Raw genomic sequence first — 21,150 nt, 5'->3', positions numbered from 1 at the left:
TCTGTTTGTTGAAACATCTCAATTGATAGTCCATCAATTCCTGGAGCCTTGTTTTTCGCCAGTGCCTTCAGAGCAGCTTGGACTTCTCCCTTCAGTACCATCGGTTCCTGATCATATGCCACCTCTTGAAATGGTTGAATATCGACTAATTCTTTTTGGTATAATGACTCTGTGTATTCCTTCCATTTTCTTTTGATGCTTCCTGTGTTGTTTAATATTTTCCCCATGGAATCCTTCACTATTGCAACTCAAGGCTTGAATTTTTTCTTCAGTTCTTTCAGTTTGAGAAATGCCGAGTGTGTTCTTCCCTTTTGGTTTTCCATCTCCAGCTCTTTGCACATGTCATTATAATACTTTATTTTGTCTTCTCGAGAGGCCCTTTGAAATCTGTTCAGTTCTTTTACTTCACCAATTCTTCCTTTTGCTTTAGCTGCTAACGCTCAAGAACAAGTTTCAGAGTCTCCTCTGACATCCATCTTGGTCTTTTCTTTCTTTCCTGTCTTTTCAGTGACCTCTTGCTTTCTTCATGGATGATGTCCTTGATGTCATTCCACAACTCGTCTGGTCTTCGGTCACTAGTGTTCAATGCGTCAATTCTATTCTTGAGATGCTCTCTAAATTCAGGTGGGATATACTCAAGGTCATATTTTGTCTCTCGTGGACTTGGTCTGATTTTCTTCAGTTTCAGCTTGAACTTGCATATGAGCAATTGATGGTCTGTTCCACAGTCAGCCCCTGGCCTTGTTCTGACTGATGATATTGAGCTTTTCCATCGAGTTTTTCCACAGATGTAGTCAATTTGATTCCTGTGTGTTCCATCTGGCGAGGTCCATGTGTATAGTCGCCATTTGTGTTGGTGAAAGAAGGTATTTGCAATGAAGAAGTCGTTGGTCTCGCAAAATTCTATCATTTGATCTCCAGCATGTTTCTATCCCCAAGGCCATATTTTCCAGCTACTGGTCCTTCTTCTTTGTTTCCAACTTTTGCATTCCAATCACCAGTAATTATCAATGCATCTTGATTGCATGTTTGATCAATTTCAGACTGCAGCAGCTAATAAAAATCTTCTATTTCTTCATCTTTGGCCCTAGTGGTTGGTGCGTAAATTTGAATAATAGTCATATTAACCAGTCTTCCTTGTAGGCGTATGGATATTATCCTATCACTGATAACATTCTACTTCAGGATAGATCTTGAAACGTTCTTTTTGACAATGAATGCAACACCATTCTTCTTCGAGTTGTCATTCTCAGCATAGTAGACTATATGATTGTCCGATTCAAAACGGCCAGTACTAGTCCATTTCAGCTCACTAATGCCTAGGATATCGATGTTTATGCATTCCATTTCATTTTTGATGATTTCCAATTTTCCTAGTTTCTTACTTCGTACATTCCAGTTTCTGATTATTAATGGATATTTGCAGCTGTTTCTTCTCATTTTGAGTCATGCCACATCAGCAAATGAAGGTCTCGAAAGCTTTACTCCATCCATGTCGTTAAGGTCGACTCTACTTTGAGGAGGCAGCTCTTCCCCAGTCATCTTTTGAGTGCCTTCCAACCTGGGTGGGCTCACCTTCCAGCACTATATCAGACAAAGTTCCGCTGCTATTCATAAGGTTTTCACTGGCTAATGCTTTTCAGAAGTAGACTGCTGGGTCCGTCTTTCTAGTCTGTCTTAGTCTGGAAGCTCAGCTGAAACCCATCCTCCATGGGTGACCCTGCTGGTATCTGAATACCGGTGGCATAGTTTACAGCATCACAGCAACACACAAGTCCCTACAGTACGACAAACTGACACATACGTGCGGGATTACTGAATGTAGATCCCTTAAATCATAGTATATTCTTGGTTGACATCTAAATCCAAATGTATGATCAGAACTCCTTTACAGATACTAAGTACCCATTCTGGTCAATTCTTAGTCCTCTAGGATTAAAACTATTCAGTTTGTTTTAAAAAAGAAAAAGTAGTTAAAAAATGATCTGTCACTGTGAGTCTCTTTTAATAAGAAAAATATAGGATTCTCTAACATAACTGGATCATTTTTTGAATTATCCATTGAAATGTTGGTAAATGAAATTCTAGAACTTATAGAACTAGGGTAGAGCCTGAAACTGATATTCCTAGAGTGAAAGTTTTTATGATGGATATATAATTATAACATTGCAAAATTTGGATTAAAAAAAGGGAAAACTTCTACCCTTCCAATTCAGGCTGCATTGTTAGCTAATAGAAAATTATTATCACAACTATGTCAGAAATAGATTAAATATGTTGTATTCACACTTTTAAATATTCACACTTTTAAATATGACATGATTTTAATTCTCTACATAAACTATTATAGTTATGATCTTAGGGACATAGTTTGTCTCATTGTATATGAAATTAGACTATTTAGAGCTGTTAACCAGTGTGCCAATTGTAATGTCATGACTGTAATTTTAGAATAAAAAATAACAAAGTATGGTACATCCTGTATGTATGGAATGTTGTCTTTTTAAAGCCCATAATATTCTGGAAACTATTTTTATATAAAAGATGAAACTATGTTCTTAATTTTATTACAAGTAATAAATTACACTGATGATAAATGAAGACATATTTGGAGAAAAGAATTTTTAAACTGAATAGAGTAAACTTCAAGTTCCATTTATATTTTTTAAGATCATTATAGAATCATTCAAAATATATATTTTATAGCCATAGCCTAACATCTTAAAAGGTTTTGTTAAATAATAATATATATTTTTTCTCAACAGAGAGGACCGTTATTACCATTCCACCTTCCAAAATGGATGTTACAGTTGGTGAGAGTATAGTGCTACCATGCCAGGTGTCCCATGACCCCTCCATTGAAGTTGTATTTGTATGGTCTTTCAATGGAGATATTATAGACTTAAAAAAAGGAGTTACTCATTTTGAAAGGATCGGAGGAGTAAGTTGCTGAAATTTTTAAGTGCTTAATAAAATGAATCAAGTCTTTTACATGAATCGACATCTTTCATAATTATTCTCCTCATCTTTACGTGCATGGATAATTACTCTATTTCTGAAGCTTCACCTGTTTTGTTGCATTTTATTTTGTTTTATATCTTTCATAGAAATGTTTGTGTTCTATATGCAATTATAATATAGAAGGGATAATAAAGAGGATCAATACAAGAAACTACAATGATGCTAATATATCTCTTAATTTCAGATCTGTGTTATATTTAATACTTGGCAAGCTCTAAAATGGGACCTGCTGGGTGAGATTATGTTTTTTTTTTACCTTTTTTCACCTTAATATCTGCAGGAATCTGCTGGAGATTTGATGATAAGGAATATTCAGTTAAACCATTCAGGAAAATATATGTGCACTGTACAAACAACTCTAGAAATTTTATCTGCTGTAGCTGATATCATTGTTAGAGGTAAGCAAAAATAGCTATGGTAAATGGTCACATGGATTATTCATTGGCAAAAATTTGATATCTAAATGCTAGCTTATTCAGAAATTGCATCACAATAGGGAAGTGACACAAAGTTTTACAGACATTCTCTCTAAACTCTAAGACTCCAGGAGGTAGGTAATATGGATACGGGCATTGAATCGAACAGGTTTTGTCTATTTACATGGTATGGTTAGCCTCTGTAGGTGATGTCAGTCCCTGAAATTTAGACTTGTCTTCTATTTATAATAAACCATTCCCGTCCAGGAAGGTTTCCAATCCACATGCTCCAATAGTTCTCCATATTGTTTGCATTTACTTAATGAGTTCATTTTTGAGAGCACAGGGAGAGAGAACTGTTCTCAATTTTTCAGATTAGCTCCCCATTCCATGATATTAAATTGCCTCATGATTGGCATTTTCTAATCTTCAGAGGAAACATTTCTAAATTAATCTCTCACCATGTAAGCTCAATTAATAGGACTTTATCTCTAATAATGTGGTATGAACGTGTCGTGTTCACTATTTTATTTTCTAAGTGTTATAGATAAAAATAAACTATCCTTATCCAAGTCATTGAATTTAATAACCTCTGCAGTGGAGCCCTGGTGGTGCAGCAGTTAAGAGCTATGACTGCTAACCAAAAGGTTGGCAGTTTGAATCCACCAGCTGCTCTTTGGAAACCCTATGGGGCAGTTCTACTCTGTCCTATAAGTTCGCTATGAGTCGGAATCAACTCGATGGCAATCAGTTTGGTTTTGGTTAATATCATAAAACATTTTTTCAAGGTCCACCCGGTCCCCCAGAGGATGTGAGAGTGGAACATATTTCCAGTAGTACTTCTCAACTCAGCTGGAGACCAGGCCCAGATAATAACAGTCCCATTCAAATATTTACTATTCAGACTCGAACACCATTTTCTTTGGGTTGGCAGGCTGTTTCTACAGGTAAGTGATTCATGTGTTTTTGGTAAACAGATGGTAAGTTTGTTTGATTTGTTTTTGACTAGTGCCAATTTAGGTGTCTTAAGTATCCCACTCTTTTCAGTTCCAGAAATTCTCAATGGTAAAACATACAACGCAACAGTGGTTGGTTTGAGCCCTTGGGTGGAGTATGAATTCCGTGTTGTTGCTGGCAACAGCATTGGGATTGGAGAACCAAGTAAACCATCAGAATTGTTAAGAACCAAAGCATCAGGTGAGGAATCAACAATGACTTCTAGAAAGACAGATGATCCTTTATGGCTTAGTTGTTAAAACAAATAAGAAGTACTTTTTTAGATCCTGTGTTTTTTGCTGAAAATCAGAGGCAGTAAATCAGTGGCTCTCATTTTCATATTTTTAGGTGCATAAGGCAAGGTGTATTTTCCCTGAGTAGTGGGTTCAACAATAGATAATTACAGTTAGGCAGGCATGTCAAAATAAGAGTTGTTCAGAAGCTATCTTTGCATCTCATCTATTTTCCAGCCAAAATCCAATAGAGTATCTGTAAATTTGTGGGTGCAAATGAGTTACTGCATGTTTCATTAAAATGTTGTGGTCCACAATTAATTGAGACACTGTTGGTGCAGTCATCCATACATTTCCATCTATTTCTCAACTCAGACCTAGTTGCAGCTTCATCGAGCAGTAGTTTAAATTCTTCCAAATGCAAATGAGGTCAGGCCTAAACTCATTTAACAGAAGCACTAATTGAGCATCAATTGGTTCACTGAACAGCAGAACACAAGTAGATAGAGCCTGGCTCAGGAGTCATGCCTTCTTAAGCTATTTTCAATGGATCTTCTTTGTTCCACTCTTAAACTTTCACTTGTGTGGTGACATTAGATCTGCTCGCTGCATGTAGCTAACAAAGTTCACATTCTTATTTAGTCACGTAAATGAAGGATCACTTTATTGTTGCTGGTGCAGTTGATCAAACACAAACTACCTCAATAAAGTGTGTGCAACTGTCAAATATCAATAACTCATTTTTAAGCTAGACATGTTGTTAGATTCTATCAAGTCCATTCCAATTCATGGTGAACCCATGTGTGCAGAGTAGAACTGCTTCATAGGGTTTTCAAGGCTGTGATCTTTCAGAAGCAGATGGCCAGGCTTCTGAGGTACCTCTGGGTAAGTTCAGACCACTAACCATTAGTAGTTAGTAGTGGAGCACTTAACCATTTGTGCCAACCATGGACTCCCAAACTAAATAACAGTGCTAGTATTTGTATCATGGGGAGAGGGGTGAGACTAGAAAATAACATATTTGACAGCAGTATCATAAAATTAAATTAAATTTTTAAAAAAGGTACATTGCTGCACCTCCCCCACTTCCACTCATCTATGGCCCCAGGTGGTCACCTCAAGCAAACATACCAGGCTGTCTACTTACCAGCTCCCTTTAACTTCCAGCACTAGAGAGTGGTTCTTCTGATGGACACTGACTTCTCCTGCTTCGATGCATGCAACAGCAGGCCAATTGCTTGAAATTCATAATAGCAAAACAGTCTTTTTTTTTTTTTTTTTCCTGCAGGTCCTTCCTTCAAATGCAAACTTCCTGCTCTCCCAGCAGTTCTGAGTGGGTCTGCAGGTCTTTTCAAATCCAAATTTCCTGACTCTGATGGTCCTCAGCGGGGCTCAGGTTTTCAAACTAAGCCCCCAGTACTCTGAACACAATGATACTGCATTCAAACCAACAGCCTATGTTTCTTTCAGGAAAACCCTAGTACCCCTCTTAGCATCTCCAATCAAGTATTGGCTGAAGGCTGAGTTACATGCTCTCTGTAATCTATAATACCCAGTATTCATTTCTATCATACATTTAGGTCTGTTTTACAACACCAAGTAGAAGAAATATTCGAGATTCATAGTACATTCAAATCAACATATAACCTTTTTAAACATTCCAGTTTCATCTTTTCTTCTCCACACCTTGACTATCTTCCAATTCATATGTATAAGGCCTTGAGCCTCTGGCTAGGTGGAACCAGAAGACCATGGCCCCCTATCAATCATCTTGTTTAACCAGCCTGGCTTTCTCCTCAAGCAATTCCAGATGCGGCTTTTCTCTCCTCAGCTGCAGCATAACATCTCTTACTTTCCATTCAGCCATTACAAGTAACAACACCCCAAGTAACCATCTAAGAATAAGGTTCACTTCTCACAGCCCTTCGTTTTCTCTTCCTGAGTCCTGTACTTCCATGAGTCTAGAGCCATTGCAATGAGTCCCACTCCTGACACCAACTGTAAAAATGGCATGGCAGGGCATCTGACCTCCTCTAACTTCACAAAGGGAAGGGAGAATCAAGATCAACAGCCCAAGGCTGATTGCTATGAGGTAGAGATCAGACATACCTCCTCTCTACAATCTTTTTACCGGTTCTGACACCAGCAATACCTCCCATGGCACTCTCTACTTCTCTGCTGGATTTGATAATTCATTGCAATAGCCACACAGAGTTCACATTACCATACTTACAGTTATGGGGTTTATTAGAGAAGAAACAGGTTACATTCAGGATTCAGTTCTTCAATCAGGACAGCTGCTTCTCAGCCATGTCTCCAGGCAGGCCTCCTTCTGGCTCTTGGCCCCTTCGCCAGGCCTCTGCTCTGCTGGGTCAGGTGTTACAAAGCTCTTCATATCCACCTATAAGTGCCTATGGGCACCCTACTCCACCAGCAAGCCCCCTGCCTGAAAGCTGTCAGCTTTCTTGCTCCCTGTGCCAGGAAGCCCACTGCACCATCTCCTGTTGGTATCCTTGTTCTTCTGCCTCTGCTATTGCCATTTCTTCGCTGCTTCTTCTCACTGCTTCTGGTGTTACAGCTCTCTCTCTGTCTCCTGGGTCTAGGAGGTTCTCAGTGCAGGGATCCTGGGTCCAAAGGATGTGCTTCACTCCTAGTTTTTTTTTTTTTTTTTTCTCCTTGGTGGCTGTGAGGTCCCCTCCTTCCCATCTCTGGGTTGGTTCATTTTAAGCCTAGCAGGATCGCTAAACTAACCACTTCTTTCATTGGGGTTCTATACATTTATATGCATGGTCCCACCCCCACAGGGGTGCCATGTACATTATCTGAATTATTAGCAAGCTGTTCAATCCCCTTTGTGGGCCACAAGTACTTTATTTGCATAGTCCCACCCAATCTTTTGGTGGGAGTTACAAGACCTTGGCTAGAAAGGCCATATAAAAGTAATCCATCATACTTCACCAACCACATCAGAATCTCGGAGTGTGGCCCATGACCCTGAATTATAGCTTTAGTTTCCGGTTATTTGTATGCAGCTGATTTGTATTTTGGTAGCTTTGTGCATGGTTGACTCTGAAGTATTTCATAGTAAAGCTCATATGCTATCTTCTATTAATCATTGAAACTCTCTTATTTTTGTAGTATAATGAGAACTGATATTTGTAAGAATTTCCCTGAGGTCACAAACCTGTTTTTTGTATCATCAGAGGCTAAATTATTCTCAGTATTGTTTTAGGTTTAAATGAAAGTCATTTGAAAATTGAATAAAGGAAGAAACTTTTTGCTACCCAGAATATTTGAAATTTTGTAGGGTGTAAATTGAATTATAGTTTAAAATAATTTAACTTATGTAGCTAAACTATCCAAAGGTCCTTAAATACGGTCACTGTATGATGCCAAGTACTTTAAACACAGCAACTATATAGAATCCACTCAGATTCGTGTTGCTTTTGGTAAAAGGCATTGGAAGACTTAGAAAATAGTGTGTAGATACAAGAAGATCGCTTAAATTAATCATGAAGACCAAAGTAAAGTTCGGGTAAATTGAGTATGAAAATGGATAATATCTGAGAGGTGCTATTATTTTAAGAAATCAGATATTTATATCACTATAACATTTAAAAGGAGCCCTGGTAGTGTAATGGTTAAGTGCTCAGCTGCTGATCGAAAGGTCGGTGGTTGGAATCCACCAACCACTCAATGAGAGAAAAGACCCAGCAATCTGCTCTTGTAAAGATTGTTGTTGCTTCGATTCCAACTCAAAGCAACCTATTAGTACAGAGTTGAACTGCCCCATAAGGTTTCCTAGTGTGTAATCTTTACAGGAGCAGAGGTCCTTTCTTCCCCTGCTAGTGGGTTCCAATCACCGACATTTCTGTTAGCAGCCTAGCACTTACCATTTTGCCACCAGGTCTCCTTCTATAAAGATTTAAAAAAAAAAAAAGTTGCCTTGGAGTCCATTCCAACTCATAGCAGCCCTATAGTATAGAGTAGAATTGCCCCACAGGGGTTCCAAGGAGCAGCTGGTGGGTTCAAACTGCTGACCTTTTGGTTAGCAGTCATAGCTCTTAACTACTGCACCCCTAGGGCCCCTAGAAAACCCTATGAGGCAGTTCTATTCCATCTTATAGTGTCACTATGAGTTGGAATAAATTCAAATGAGGGTGAAAGCACACAACAGCAACACACCATTTAAAGAGTTAAACATCTATATGAAATGGGATTACATTTAAAAAGTAGTCTGAATTTATCTGGATGAGTTTTGTGGACAGAGACAATTTTGAAATGAGCAATTAATCGTTGCATATGTTAATCCCTGCCTACCAGTCCCCATTTATCCTCAGCCACTCCTCCTTTACTTCTAGATATTGGCCAAACATAGAATAGAAAACATATGAATAGAAAATTTCATATAATTCTACACTTAAAAAGCTGTATTCTTCACATTTATCCATTATCTTAGATATAGGATACTTTTGCCATTATGTCAGGAAAAACAATGCTTTTTAACACTTTCACGTGTGTAAAGCCCCCTGTTATAAACAACAATATCCTTCCCACACACACTCACAATTATAATCAGTTTTTCAATTTACCTTGACCTATTATTCATTACCCTAGTCCTCACAAGGTTATGTGCGAAGGGAGTATTTTCTCTAATTTATAAAATTGATCAGTGTAGGAAATGATGTTCCACAGAGCCTTAGAATCCTAACTTTAAACTGGGAATCTCCTCAGTTTGACAGGAGAAAATTTACAGGCTTTCTCAGTGACATATTAGAGGAAAACTCCTTCTTGTCCTGAGAGATCTGAGATTAAAACATGGACATTTAAACCAGAATTCATTATTTCCATTTTTTTAAATTTATTTTTATATGTTAAAATATCCTGATATCTAGCAAAAAGAAATATTATTTTAGTTTGTTTATTAAAAAAAAAGAATTAATTAATACACTGCCTCAGTAACTTGTTTACAGCACGACTGTATAATTAGGCACTAAATCAGCAGTGTCACTGTTACCATCTGAATGGAACATCATTTTGCCAATTAGTAGATGATGCATAATAATGTCAAATACACGATGTTACTCGATTTTTAATTAATTTTAGAGCCAGGGTGTTCATGTATCAAACACAACTGTGTCCTCTCTCGTAGAAATTTGGATAAGGGTAAACATAATTTATGTTCATTAAAGATGCGAGGCTCTCTCACAGTGCCCCTGCGTGAGATTTTGAAAGGTGAAATCCAAAAACAAAATTCTTCCCAGTGAAGACGTACCTTAACAATTGTCATCCTTTGTTTCTCTTGGTTGTTTTTAGTCCCAGTCATGGCACCAACAAACATCAACGGAGGTGGAGGAAGTCGGTCTGAACTTGTCATTACGTGGGAGGTAAGTTTCTCTGCAACTGAGTTATTTTGAAGGAAAAAGATTTGGCTGGCCAGGAAAAATACTGAAAAAGAAAAAAAAGATTTTTTTGAGCACTATTGAGAATATATAAAAATACAGACTTCTGATGATGACTTGTTTAGAGTAGGTATCAGAAACATTTCTTATTTAGACTAAAGTGGGAGCATATGACTAACTCAGCACAGTTTTCTCCCAAATATAAGAAAAACAACTTCAATGTCAATTGAGGATAGGTTGGTAGAATTTTTTTATTATTATTGATGAACTAGAAACTGTTTTATTTATTACCTGTGGAATTGTTTTACTCAAATGGGTTAGACTCAGTAGAGTGCAGGCAGAAAATTGTTTTCTCACCGTTGCTCTTTTAAATCTTGTCAACTTCTTTTTTATATATGTTTGACATGGGTGTTAGGCTGTTTTGCTAGATAACTCTTCACATAAATGGTTTGATATCTTTTTTTAGAATGCATGGAAATTCTTATCTTTGTTATCAGTTTTAGGCTTCAGCTAAAACTAACTAAAGAGCCCTGTTTTACTGCCCTATATACATGTTTTTAGGGCCCTGATGGGCAGTGGTTAAGTGTTCTGCTGCTGACCAAAACGTCGGCAGTTCGAATCCACGAGCTGTTCCTTGGAAACCCTATGGGGCAGTTCTACTCTGTCCTATAGGGTCACTATGAGTAGGAATTGAATTGATGGCAATGGGTGTATGTGTTTTTAGCATTTTGGTTACAGTTTTCATAATGTCAAAGCATCCACTTCCTTGGCTATTTTTATATTACATCTAATGGCATCATGGTCATCAGCCTATCTGATCTGTAGAACAGTGGCCCTCAAAGCAGGAGAGACAGCTGTCCTCATCCTCTTCCTGCTAGGGGACAATGGACAATGTCTGGAGACATAATTGGTTGTCACAACTGAGGGGGGATACCTCTGACATTTGGATAGAGGCCACTGATGCTGCTAAACATCCAACAATTTATAAGATAGGCTTCCACACAGAGGATTCTCTGACCCAAAATGCTAGTAGTATCAAGGTTGAGAAATCCTGTTGGAGAATAATAGTAATTCATTATATCTGTAAATGATTTTTACAGTAGAGAAAGACAATAGATAGCAAGAGAGAGAAAGAGAGATACCCACTGCCGTCAAGTTGATTCTGATTCATAGCTACCCCTACAGGACAAAGGAGAACTGCCCCACAAGGATTCCAACCAGCAGCTGGTAGATTCAAACTGCTGACTTTTGGGTTAGCAGCTGAACGCATAAACCACTGTGTCACCAGGGCTCCAGATCGAGAGATAGATGGATAAATGGATAGATGGATGGACGGATGGATGGATGGATGGATGGATGGATGGATGGATGGATGGATGGATGGATGGATGGATGGATGGATGGATGGATGGATGGATGGGTGGGGTAGGTGGGTGGATGGATGGGTGGTTGGGTGGGTAGGTGGATGGATGGGTGGGTGGGTGGGAATGTGAGTGGGTGGGTGGGTACGTAGGTAGATAGTCTATTTTGTTCTACATAAAATTCCCACTAAGGTTAAAAAAAAGAAGAAATATCATTCAACCTTCTTTATATGAGAGGAAACTGACACACAGTTGTTGTTTTTAGAAGGTTGTGACAGAGCCAGAAATCAGATGCAGCTGTCGTACAACTATCCTTTTCTTCTAGATGTCTAGTTTCTCATAGACTTTATGGGCCTAGCTCAGTGTCTGGGATGTGATATGACCTCAATAAGTCCTTGTCAGATAGATGGATGGATGTGTCTTGAGAGAGGTGGAAACTCCATTCCTCAATCATGAGCAGGATTTAGGTGCTGCGATGTGCATTTTATACCACTCAGTTCTCACAACAGTTCTAGGAGGTGGGTCATACCACTTTCCGATAGGGAAACTGAGGCCTAGGAATGTAATGAAAGATGGTCGAGATGTGCACTCAGGGCTCTCTCACTTGTTTCTCTCTCTCTCTTTCTATCTACTTACATACCCATTGCCATCAAGTAGATTCCAACTCATGGCGACCCTACATGTTACAGAGCAGAACTCTCCCATAGGGCTTCCTTGGCTGTAATATTTATGGAAGCATATTGCCAGGCCTCTCTTACATAGTACCACTGTGTGGATCACACTGCCAACCTTTAGATTAGTAGCTGAAGGCATATCATTTGTGCCACCCTGACTATGCTCCTTTTACTTCCTCCTAAATTAGAATTCCTCTTGTCCTTGGCAATTCGATTGATCAGGATGTACCCAGAGTCCTTGTATATCTGCCTCAAATAGTAACTTAATTTAATTATTCCTGCTGCTCCAAATGTATTTTCCACCAATTATGTTGATTCTTGGATAAGTCTTCAAGAGAATCGCTTTTGTGTGATGTTGAATAGGTTTAGACTTCAAAATTCTTCTAAGGCAATATAAGCACTTTTGTCTTAGTGTATAGGCACTTGTACTGACTTTATAACATTTTTTCTCATCCATTGTTGGAAATTCCTTGGTTGGTGAATGATTGTTTTTGCACAGTCTATATGTGAGGTGGAAATTCTTAAATAGAGATGATTGTCAATTACTAAAAAAAAACCTTCCCATGATTTATAATGTCCTTTTTCTTTAAGGCAAGGGTCCACAAACTATGGCCCACTGGCCAAATCTGGCCTGCTACCTATTTTTGTAAATAAATCTGCCTGCTTCCATGCCCATTCTTTTACATACAGTGTTCCCTATTGCTTCTTTCATGTTGCTGTGACAGAGGCCGTATGGACTAAAATATTTACTATCTTGCCCTTTACAGAAAAGTTTGCTGGCCTGTATTTGTGAAAAATAAATGGAATTAAAATAATCTCATCTGTGTATATTGTCTTGGGATATTATATTTGCAGATTATTTCAGAAACTAAATTAATGGATGCACTCTCCCTTTACTCATATTTGGCATCATGTAAATACAGATACTGAGCCATATTCTTCTGGTGCCCAAACTTCTTTAAGAAATAAGTTATGTGTACTCAAGAGGAGAAGGATACAATAGTTCAGGCCTCCACAATGCATTTTAGTCACGTTTTCAATTTAATGAACATTATTGAGCAGATACTCTGTTTAAGGGGCATTAGTGGTTCAGTGGCAGAATTCTCACTCTGTGATTCTCAGCCAAGGCACCTCACGCATAGCCATCATTCATCTGTCAGAGGAGGCTTGAGGCTGAATTAGTTTCAGCAGAGCTTCCACACTAAGAGGGACTAGGGAGAAAAGCCTAGTGATCTACTTTCGAAAATCAGCCAGTGAAAACCCTATGGATCACAAAGATCCCATCCACAGCCTATCATGGGGATGGCACAGGATCTGACAGCATTTTGATCTGTTGTGCATGGGGTTACCATGAATCTGGGGTATGCTATTGTCGTTGCGTGCTACTGAGTTGATTCCGACTCACAGCAACCCTATGACCCGCCTGAAAAACGCATCTTCTCTGTGTTTTCTCCATTGCCACTGTAATGTGTATTTTGTGTTTCTTTACTGTTTTTTTGTTTTTGTTTTTGTTGGTTTATTTCCAAACAATGATATCAACTTTCAGAATGTAGTAACTGCTAATTCCTTTCTGAGGTAAGTCTTATTCATTATTTTCTCATAATTTACACCCCCAAATACTGCCAAGAAATTTAAGGTGCTCATGGTGAATGTCTCATATAAAATATGACTATAAAATTATATGCACAGGATGAAAACTATAGAGTAAGAGATAGACACCTATACTGGGAGTTGGCATTTTAATTTAATTTAATTTAATTTAATTTAATTTAATTTAATTTAATTTAATTTAAAGGGCCAGATAAGTAAAGTATTCACTCCTACAGGCCACATGGTCTCAAAGATAACTTCTCAATTCTGCCACTGTAGCTCAAACAAACCATTTCCCTTGCACTACTATTGGTGTAACTGTATACCAGCCACTTTTTATGCCTCAAGACCTCTTAGGTAGTAAGTTATTCTGCTTTTAATGCATTTAGCATCAAGATGGATCCTTTTTGAAATGGGTGAAGCTCCACCTACCTGAGGTGGAGGTTCGTTGTTGTGTAGCTTGAGCATTCCATTAGGTGATGTTTCCTGGGTATGCTAGTTTTATAAATTTTGTCTTTATTTCAGTGGCATAAGCCTTGCAAGTATGATTATGGCTTTCCTGTGTGATAATTAGAGAGCCCTGATGGGTTTGCTTTGGTTTTTCTGTATCATTTGGAAAGCTGGAGGTTCCCCATGTAACCTAATGGAAAGGAACTCACAATAAACTATTTCGTTCTGCCTAGTATATTGTCATACCACAAATCGGTGGCACTACAGTGCTACTTGCCTTATTGGTGGGTTGTATTACCAGATTATACATCTGATACAAGTTATATACCTGATATATTTGATATGAGTTAAAATCCATAACTCATATCAAAAATTCTGGATTGGTCTTTGAATCACCATGTCATAATTAGTGAAAACACATAGCATCAAATAACTTTTTTAAAAAATAAAAATTTAGTAACAAAAGGGATAAGCAAAATGGAACCCAATGGGTATGACCACATTCCAAAAAATCTTTAAAAAAAAAGATCATAGCTTGCTGACCATTGGTCTCTACTCAAAATAATTTTTAGAAACACTGTGGCTGAGAACTGTTATTATTCCTTAGCCATTTTAATAGACTTCACTCCCAGTAAAATTTCTGAGTTTCTTTATTCTACTGAACACTTCTTTTTTTTTTTTTTTTGCTTAGAGAAAAAGAATGAGAAAAAATTCTGTCCATCTCAAATAACCTATATGTATTTCTCTATCATTTGACTCTTGATCCATATGAGAAGAACAAAAGGAAGAATCTTAAATAAGTTTTTGTTTTCTCCCTTTACACTGAATATGTTGGACTCAAATACATCTTGAGGGAACACCATGAGACATCTTAATTGTACTTGACTAACAAAAATACAACTCCTCTGATCACACCAATGAACTGACTAACCATCCTGATTAAATCTGAGATCAAAGAAGCTTCCAAAACAAATCAAATTTTCTAGCAAGTAGCTTAAATTGTAATCAGTCTCTTACATCCCATTCAGAATTAACTTTAGTTCTGACCTCCACATAGAAGAGAAACTAATGCAAGGAAACATTTTCTTTTAACAGATGTCAGGACCTGTATTTTTCTTCCTCTTTTCACTTTTGCTTTTGTTAGATTGTTTCACATGACAAGAAACAGAGGCTGACTTGGGTCATCTCAGTTAATGGGGATTTATTTTAAAACAACAATGGAAGTAATGAGGACAAAAAAAAGTCTCAGCAACCAAGCAACAGGTCAAATGAAAAACTGAATGTCATCCATGAATATTCTCAGCACAGTAGCTCTAGTTGCCTTCAGCTACTCTGGTAATCCAGCTCCAGTTTGGATGGTCCCTCATGCTTCTGACTCAGTTCTTCTCATTTCCTATTTTTCCAATTTCCTACTCATCCAATTTCCTACTCAGCTACTTGTCTTCTCTAATTTGCAGTTTCAGTTTCCTCCTAGCTTTTACTGCCTCACTGCTCCCATAAAGCCAGTTACCGTCGTAACGATTCAGACTCACAGTGACCCTATAGAACAGAGTGTTTCCAAGGAGCAGCTGGTAGATTCGAATTGCCGACCTTTTGGTTAGCAGCACGAACTCTTAACCATTATGCCGCAAGGGCTCCATAGCTTCTACTTAATGTCTGATTTATATTATCTATTTTTTGGCTTCCTCCTCTGTGTCTCATACACAAACTTTGCAAGGCAAAGGAACTGACCGGGTCTGTTAAACACTAGAGAGTACAGAGATTTTGCATCAGAACACCTCAGAGATACTGACCAAGATGGCCGCCTTTGGTTCTGGTGCCACAGTTGGGTAACCAGATGTGGTCTAAATGGCAGGATACAGTGATACAATGATACAATATGGGTAAGGAAATCACAGAAATGGAGTTGTGTGCATGAGGGACTCACGTATGCCCTTATTAGTCTATGTAAATATTTAGAGAGAAAAATAGAAAAGCATGTTTCATTTTCCTTTAGAAAAACAAAATAAACTATATTAATTCTTTTATACACTTTGCTTGTAATTAGGTGGAATATTGGTCTAAATTCAAACCACAGATTCGTTTTCATTTGCTTATGTCCTATGATTATATATAATTTTTAATATCTGCACCATTTGGGGGAGCATATATATACTTCTACTTTGTAATTTTAATAACTTTAGGTTTTAAAGGTATTTTATAGAGTTTGGTCTCTGTGGGAGTTAGCTATTCATACTTTAGAAAAAATACATGTTGTTATTACTACAAGTGAATATGTATGTTTAAAAAATACTAGAAGTCCTTTATGCTTTTTTAAAGAAATACCCTATATGTCTTAGTGCATTTATTATTATGCAAGAATTATATTATTCACTGCTTACAAGAATTTGTTGGAAAATATTCTGAAAGTAAAACATATCTAGGCTTAAAATAAATGGTTAATAAGTTAACTTTGTGCTGTTTAAAGATTTATATCAAAATTATGTTTTAACATAAAAACTTGCAATCTTCTAAACCATTTTATTATTGCAACTTATGAATAATCATGGAGAAAGATATAAAAATAGTAAAGCCTGTTTTATATTTTCCACTTAAAAGCTTCAACTGTTTCTCAGAGTACCTTTAATTGGGATCATTTTCCTAACTGATATTCCAATAAAGTATTATGTTTTTCAATAATTCATTAAACAGGGTAAATACCCATGTTTGTCTCTACAAAAACAAAAAAAATCAATGAACACATATAAAGCTCAATGATATATTTTTGCAAATACTTAATGATTGATCACATTCTGCCCAAGTCAATTCCAGAAGAACTACAGAATGGTGAGGGATTTGGATATATCGTCATGTTTCGGCCAGTTGGCTCAACAACCTGGACCAAGGAAAGAGTGCTTTCTGTGGAATCATCAAGGTTCATTTACAGAAATGAAAGCATCATTCCCCTCTCTCCCTTTGAAGTCAAAGTGGGCGTATATAATAATGAAGGAGAAGGATCCCTGAGTACCGCGTCCATTGTCTACTCTGGGGAAGATGGTAAGTTCAGGTCAGCTCTGGAATGATTTTCTTCAATACAGTATGCATTTTTTAGCTCCGTTTTACATGAACCCCTCTGCTAAAGATGGTTATATCTTTCTCTGCATGGTAGAACCTCGAATGGCCCCGAGAGGAACTTCTGTCCAGAGTGTTTCTGCTTCTGAAATGGAGGTTTCCTGGAATGCTATTGACTGGAATAGAAACACTGGACGAGTGTTGGGCTATGAGGTAATCCATATCAATTTCATTTACCCTTATTGTGCAGCTGTTTGCACAATGACACCTGTTCAGTCCTACACTCGTACCTGCTTCTTAGCTAAGAGGAGAATAAGAGGAGGAGGGTCTTTCCAATTGATCTGAAGCAAGCAAATTAACAAATGACAACCATTTTAGAAGTGATCAGCTGATGATGACCTTATCTAATTTTTTAAATTTCAGTCATATTTGCTTCTTGGAGAGAGAAAATTGTCTGTCTAATTTTCAATGTCTCAAACCATAGAAGAACTTCAATGTGAAACCCACTCTGCAAACTATAGAAAGATTTGAAAAGATGTAGTCATTTGGAAAAGGCAGAGTCTAGTTAAGAGATAATTAAAAAAAACAAAAAACCTGCATTCTCCTAAATCTGTTCTTTACAGTTTATATAAAGTGAAGCAAAACACTTCACATCTGTGGGCCTTCCTTCTCATAAAGTTAAGGGGTGAGAATTATTAATCTCTTACTGTTCTTTTAATTTCCAAATTTAGTGATTCACAAAATGGATAAAGTGGTTCATTTTATTTTGGGGTTTAAAAAACAGTATGATTCTAAACCTCCTTAATTTTGCTGAGTACTTTTTTTTTTTTTTTTTTAAATATAAACCCCCTGGTTCAAACAGAAAGTTCTATTTTATGTTAGATAGTTCTACTACTCCATTCCTGGAGTACTTTACCACTTATCTGATATTTATTTCTTAACATCCATTTCCAGTCTCCACTTCTCTTTAAACTCTTTTCTGATCACTCATCAGTGTTGTCTTTCTAAAAACTCACAGCATTTTTTTAATCTTTTTTTTTCTAAAGCATCTTATGTTTTTTTCACATAAATATTCTAACTTCTTAACTAGATTACAAGGCCAGGCACCAAGCTCTATTTTCTTTTGTTCTCTTCAATGAGCCTAAAGCAATGCTAATGCATAGGAAGGTATCAGTGTAAAGCAAATGATTAATTAAACTGTGATTCAAAGAACTCTGGAAGAAATGTCAATAGCAAAGCCTTATAAATGACGTATTTGGTTAATGGTTTGAATCTTGTTTTGGTTTGACTCATAGTCTTCTTTAGATATCATGAAATACTTTATCTCAATAATCTAAAATGCCCAGTTCTTTAAATTATGAATCTGTATTTACCTCTTGTATTTTTATTTCCTCCTTATATGTATTAGACTGATTACTTTGCTGTTGTTTACCTGTTTTATTTAGAAAATATTCTGCCATTTATGCTTCTGTCTCCTTCTCATATCCCAGTTGTTGGGAAACAATGACTTGCTTGTTCTTTATTCTTAATGATCAGGTGTTATACTGGACAGATGACTCCAAAGAATCCATGATTGGTAAAATTAGAGTTAGTGGAAATGTCACAGTCAAAAACATCACAGGGCTGAAGGCAAATACACTCTACTTTGCTTCTGTGAGAGCTTACAATACTGCTGGAACAGGGCCCTCAAGCACCCCTGTCAATGTCACCACCAAAAAGTCTCGTAAGTATACATCACACTCTGGGTACCAAGGTTCATCTATAAACACAAACATATTTCTTTGCTTAATCTTTCTTTCTTCCCACCTTATCTTGGTATTGCCTAGTTTGTTTGGTTAATTGATCTGTTCCTTAAATGTAATTGTTGAAAATGATCAAAATAAACTGACATGCTCTTTCTAGAATCCCCAAAGGAGAAGGTACTCTGTAGATGAAAGGCACAAGAGTATATTGTTTAAAAGCCTAGGCTCTGATTCTCTCCACTAACCTGAGTTCAAAAGCTGGGCTTTCGTGCTTGGAATCTTAGATGGCTATTTAATCTCTCAGAGTTTCAGTTTCCTCAGCTGTAGAATGAAGAAAAAGTAGTACTTACAAATTACATATCAAATTGTGGATGACATTGCAAAGAATGGGAATTCCAGAACATTTAATTGTGCTCCTGAGGGACCTGTACATAGATCAAGAGGCAGTCATTCAAACAGAACAAGGGGCTACTGCATGGTTTAAAGTCAGGAAAGGTGTGCGCCAGGGTTGTATCCTTTCATCATGCTTATTCAATCTGTATGCTGAGCAAATAATCAGAGAAGCTGGACTACAAGAAGAAAAATGGGGCATCAGGATTGGAGGAAGACTCATTAACAACCTGCATTATGCAGATGACACAACCTTCCTTGTTGAAAGTGAAGAGAAATTAAAGTACTTACTGATGAAGATCAAAGACTACAGCCTTCAGTATGGATTACATCTCAACATAGAGAAAGCAAAAATCCTCACAACTGAACCAATAAGTGATGGTCCGTGATAAACAGAGAAAAGGTTGAAGTTGTCAAGGATTTCATTTTACTTGGATCCACAATCAATAGCCATGGAAGCAGCAGTCAAGAAATCAAATGACACAATGCATCGTGGAAATCTGCTGCAAAAGACCTCTTTAAATTGTTGAAAAACAAAAACGTCACTTTAAGGACTAAGGTGTACCTGACCCAAGCCATGGTATTTTCAATTGCTTCATATGCATGTGAAAGCTGAACAATGAATAAAGAAGACAAAGCTGAACAATGAATAAGACCAAAAAACAATTGATGCCTTCGAATTGTGGTGTTGGGAAAGAACAAAAGAAGGAACAAATCTGTATTGGAGAAGGCACAGCCAGAATACTCCTTAGAAGTGAGGATGGCAAGACTATGTCTCACATACTTTGGACATGTTATCAGGAGGGACCAGTCCCTGGAGAGGGACGTCATGTTTGGTCAAGTGGTCGTCGAAAAAGAGGAAGACCCTCAATGAGATAGATTGACACAGAGGCTGCAACAATGAACTCAAGCATAACAACCATTGTGAGGATGGTGCAGAACCAGGCAGTGTTTTATTCTGTTGTACATAGGGTCGCTGTGAATCAGAACTGACTCAATGGCACCTAACAACAACAACATATATATGCTGACAGGGTTTTGCTCAGGGTTGAAAGAAATAATTGATAGAAGACACCTAGCACATGCCTTAGTATGTGCTCAGTAAATGTTTTGTGTTGTTAATTTTGTAATCACTGTACAGTCCTAGATTGTACCTTGATGTAATCCTAGCATTTTGAGATATCTAGATCTTACCCACCAGTGCAAGAATTAATTTTGCTTCTACTTTTTATCTTCTTTAATGATTACCCAAGTGCCTTTAACATAGAAAACATCTTTTTAATAATAGATGAATGATGGTTGCTGCTTTTGACCTTCTGATTGAGTGGGGTGTTAACATAAACATTCTGTAATATGAAGCACATAATAGAGAAAGGTCTGATTAGACGTTACTTAGTAATATCTGTGTAATATACTTTTTATAATCACATAAAATTTATATATTTTTTGTACATTGTAGAACAAACAAAATTATTAGTGTTAGTAGGCTTTTAAAAACACATTTTTGGGTCTCTGAATCCTGCTGAACAGAGAGTAACAAATATGTTCACTTATATTTGAAAAAGACTAAGAAATGAATAGGAAGTCCAAACATTAGTGGTGCAAACATTAATGCACTTGGCTGCTAACTGAAAGGTTGGAGATTCGAGTCTACCCAGAGACACTTCAGAAGAAAGGGCTGGTGATCTACTTCTGAAAAGTCAGCCATTGAAAACTCTGTGGAACACAGTTCTACTCTGATACACATGGGGTCCCACTATGGATTTGGAATTGACTTTATGGGAACTGGTTTCATTTAAGACATGAATAGATTGCCACTAACAA

General features: G+C 37.3%; 1 protein-coding gene across 4 annotated transcripts in view; it reads left to right on the top strand.

The window, feature by feature from the left end:
• Positions 1-21,150, top strand: part of CNTN6 (contactin-6) — a 232,094-nt gene that overhangs the window by 194,791 nt on the left and 16,153 nt on the right. For all 4 annotated transcript variants that reach the window (XM_010590042.3, XM_023548001.2, XM_023548006.2 and 1 more), the window contains 8 exons: positions 2,766-2,941; positions 3,302-3,419; positions 4,226-4,384; positions 4,485-4,634; positions 9,983-10,053; positions 16,945-17,179; positions 17,292-17,407; positions 18,731-18,917. In XM_010590042.3, coding sequence (XP_010588344.2) covers positions 2,766-2,941; positions 3,302-3,419; positions 4,226-4,384; positions 4,485-4,634; positions 9,983-10,053; positions 16,945-17,179; positions 17,292-17,407; positions 18,731-18,917 — 1,212 coding nt within the window. The remainder of the gene's footprint in view (positions 1-2,765; positions 2,942-3,301; positions 3,420-4,225; positions 4,385-4,484; positions 4,635-9,982; positions 10,054-16,944; positions 17,180-17,291; positions 17,408-18,730; positions 18,918-21,150) is intronic.

The sequence above is a fragment of the Loxodonta africana genome, chromosome 22, assembly GCF_030014295.1.
Source record: "Loxodonta africana isolate mLoxAfr1 chromosome 22, mLoxAfr1.hap2, whole genome shotgun sequence".
Lineage (NCBI taxonomy): Eukaryota > Metazoa > Chordata > Mammalia > Proboscidea > Elephantidae > Loxodonta > Loxodonta africana.
The sequence above is the reverse complement of the archived record's forward strand: the minus strand, read 5'-3'. Positions and strand labels throughout refer to the sequence as shown.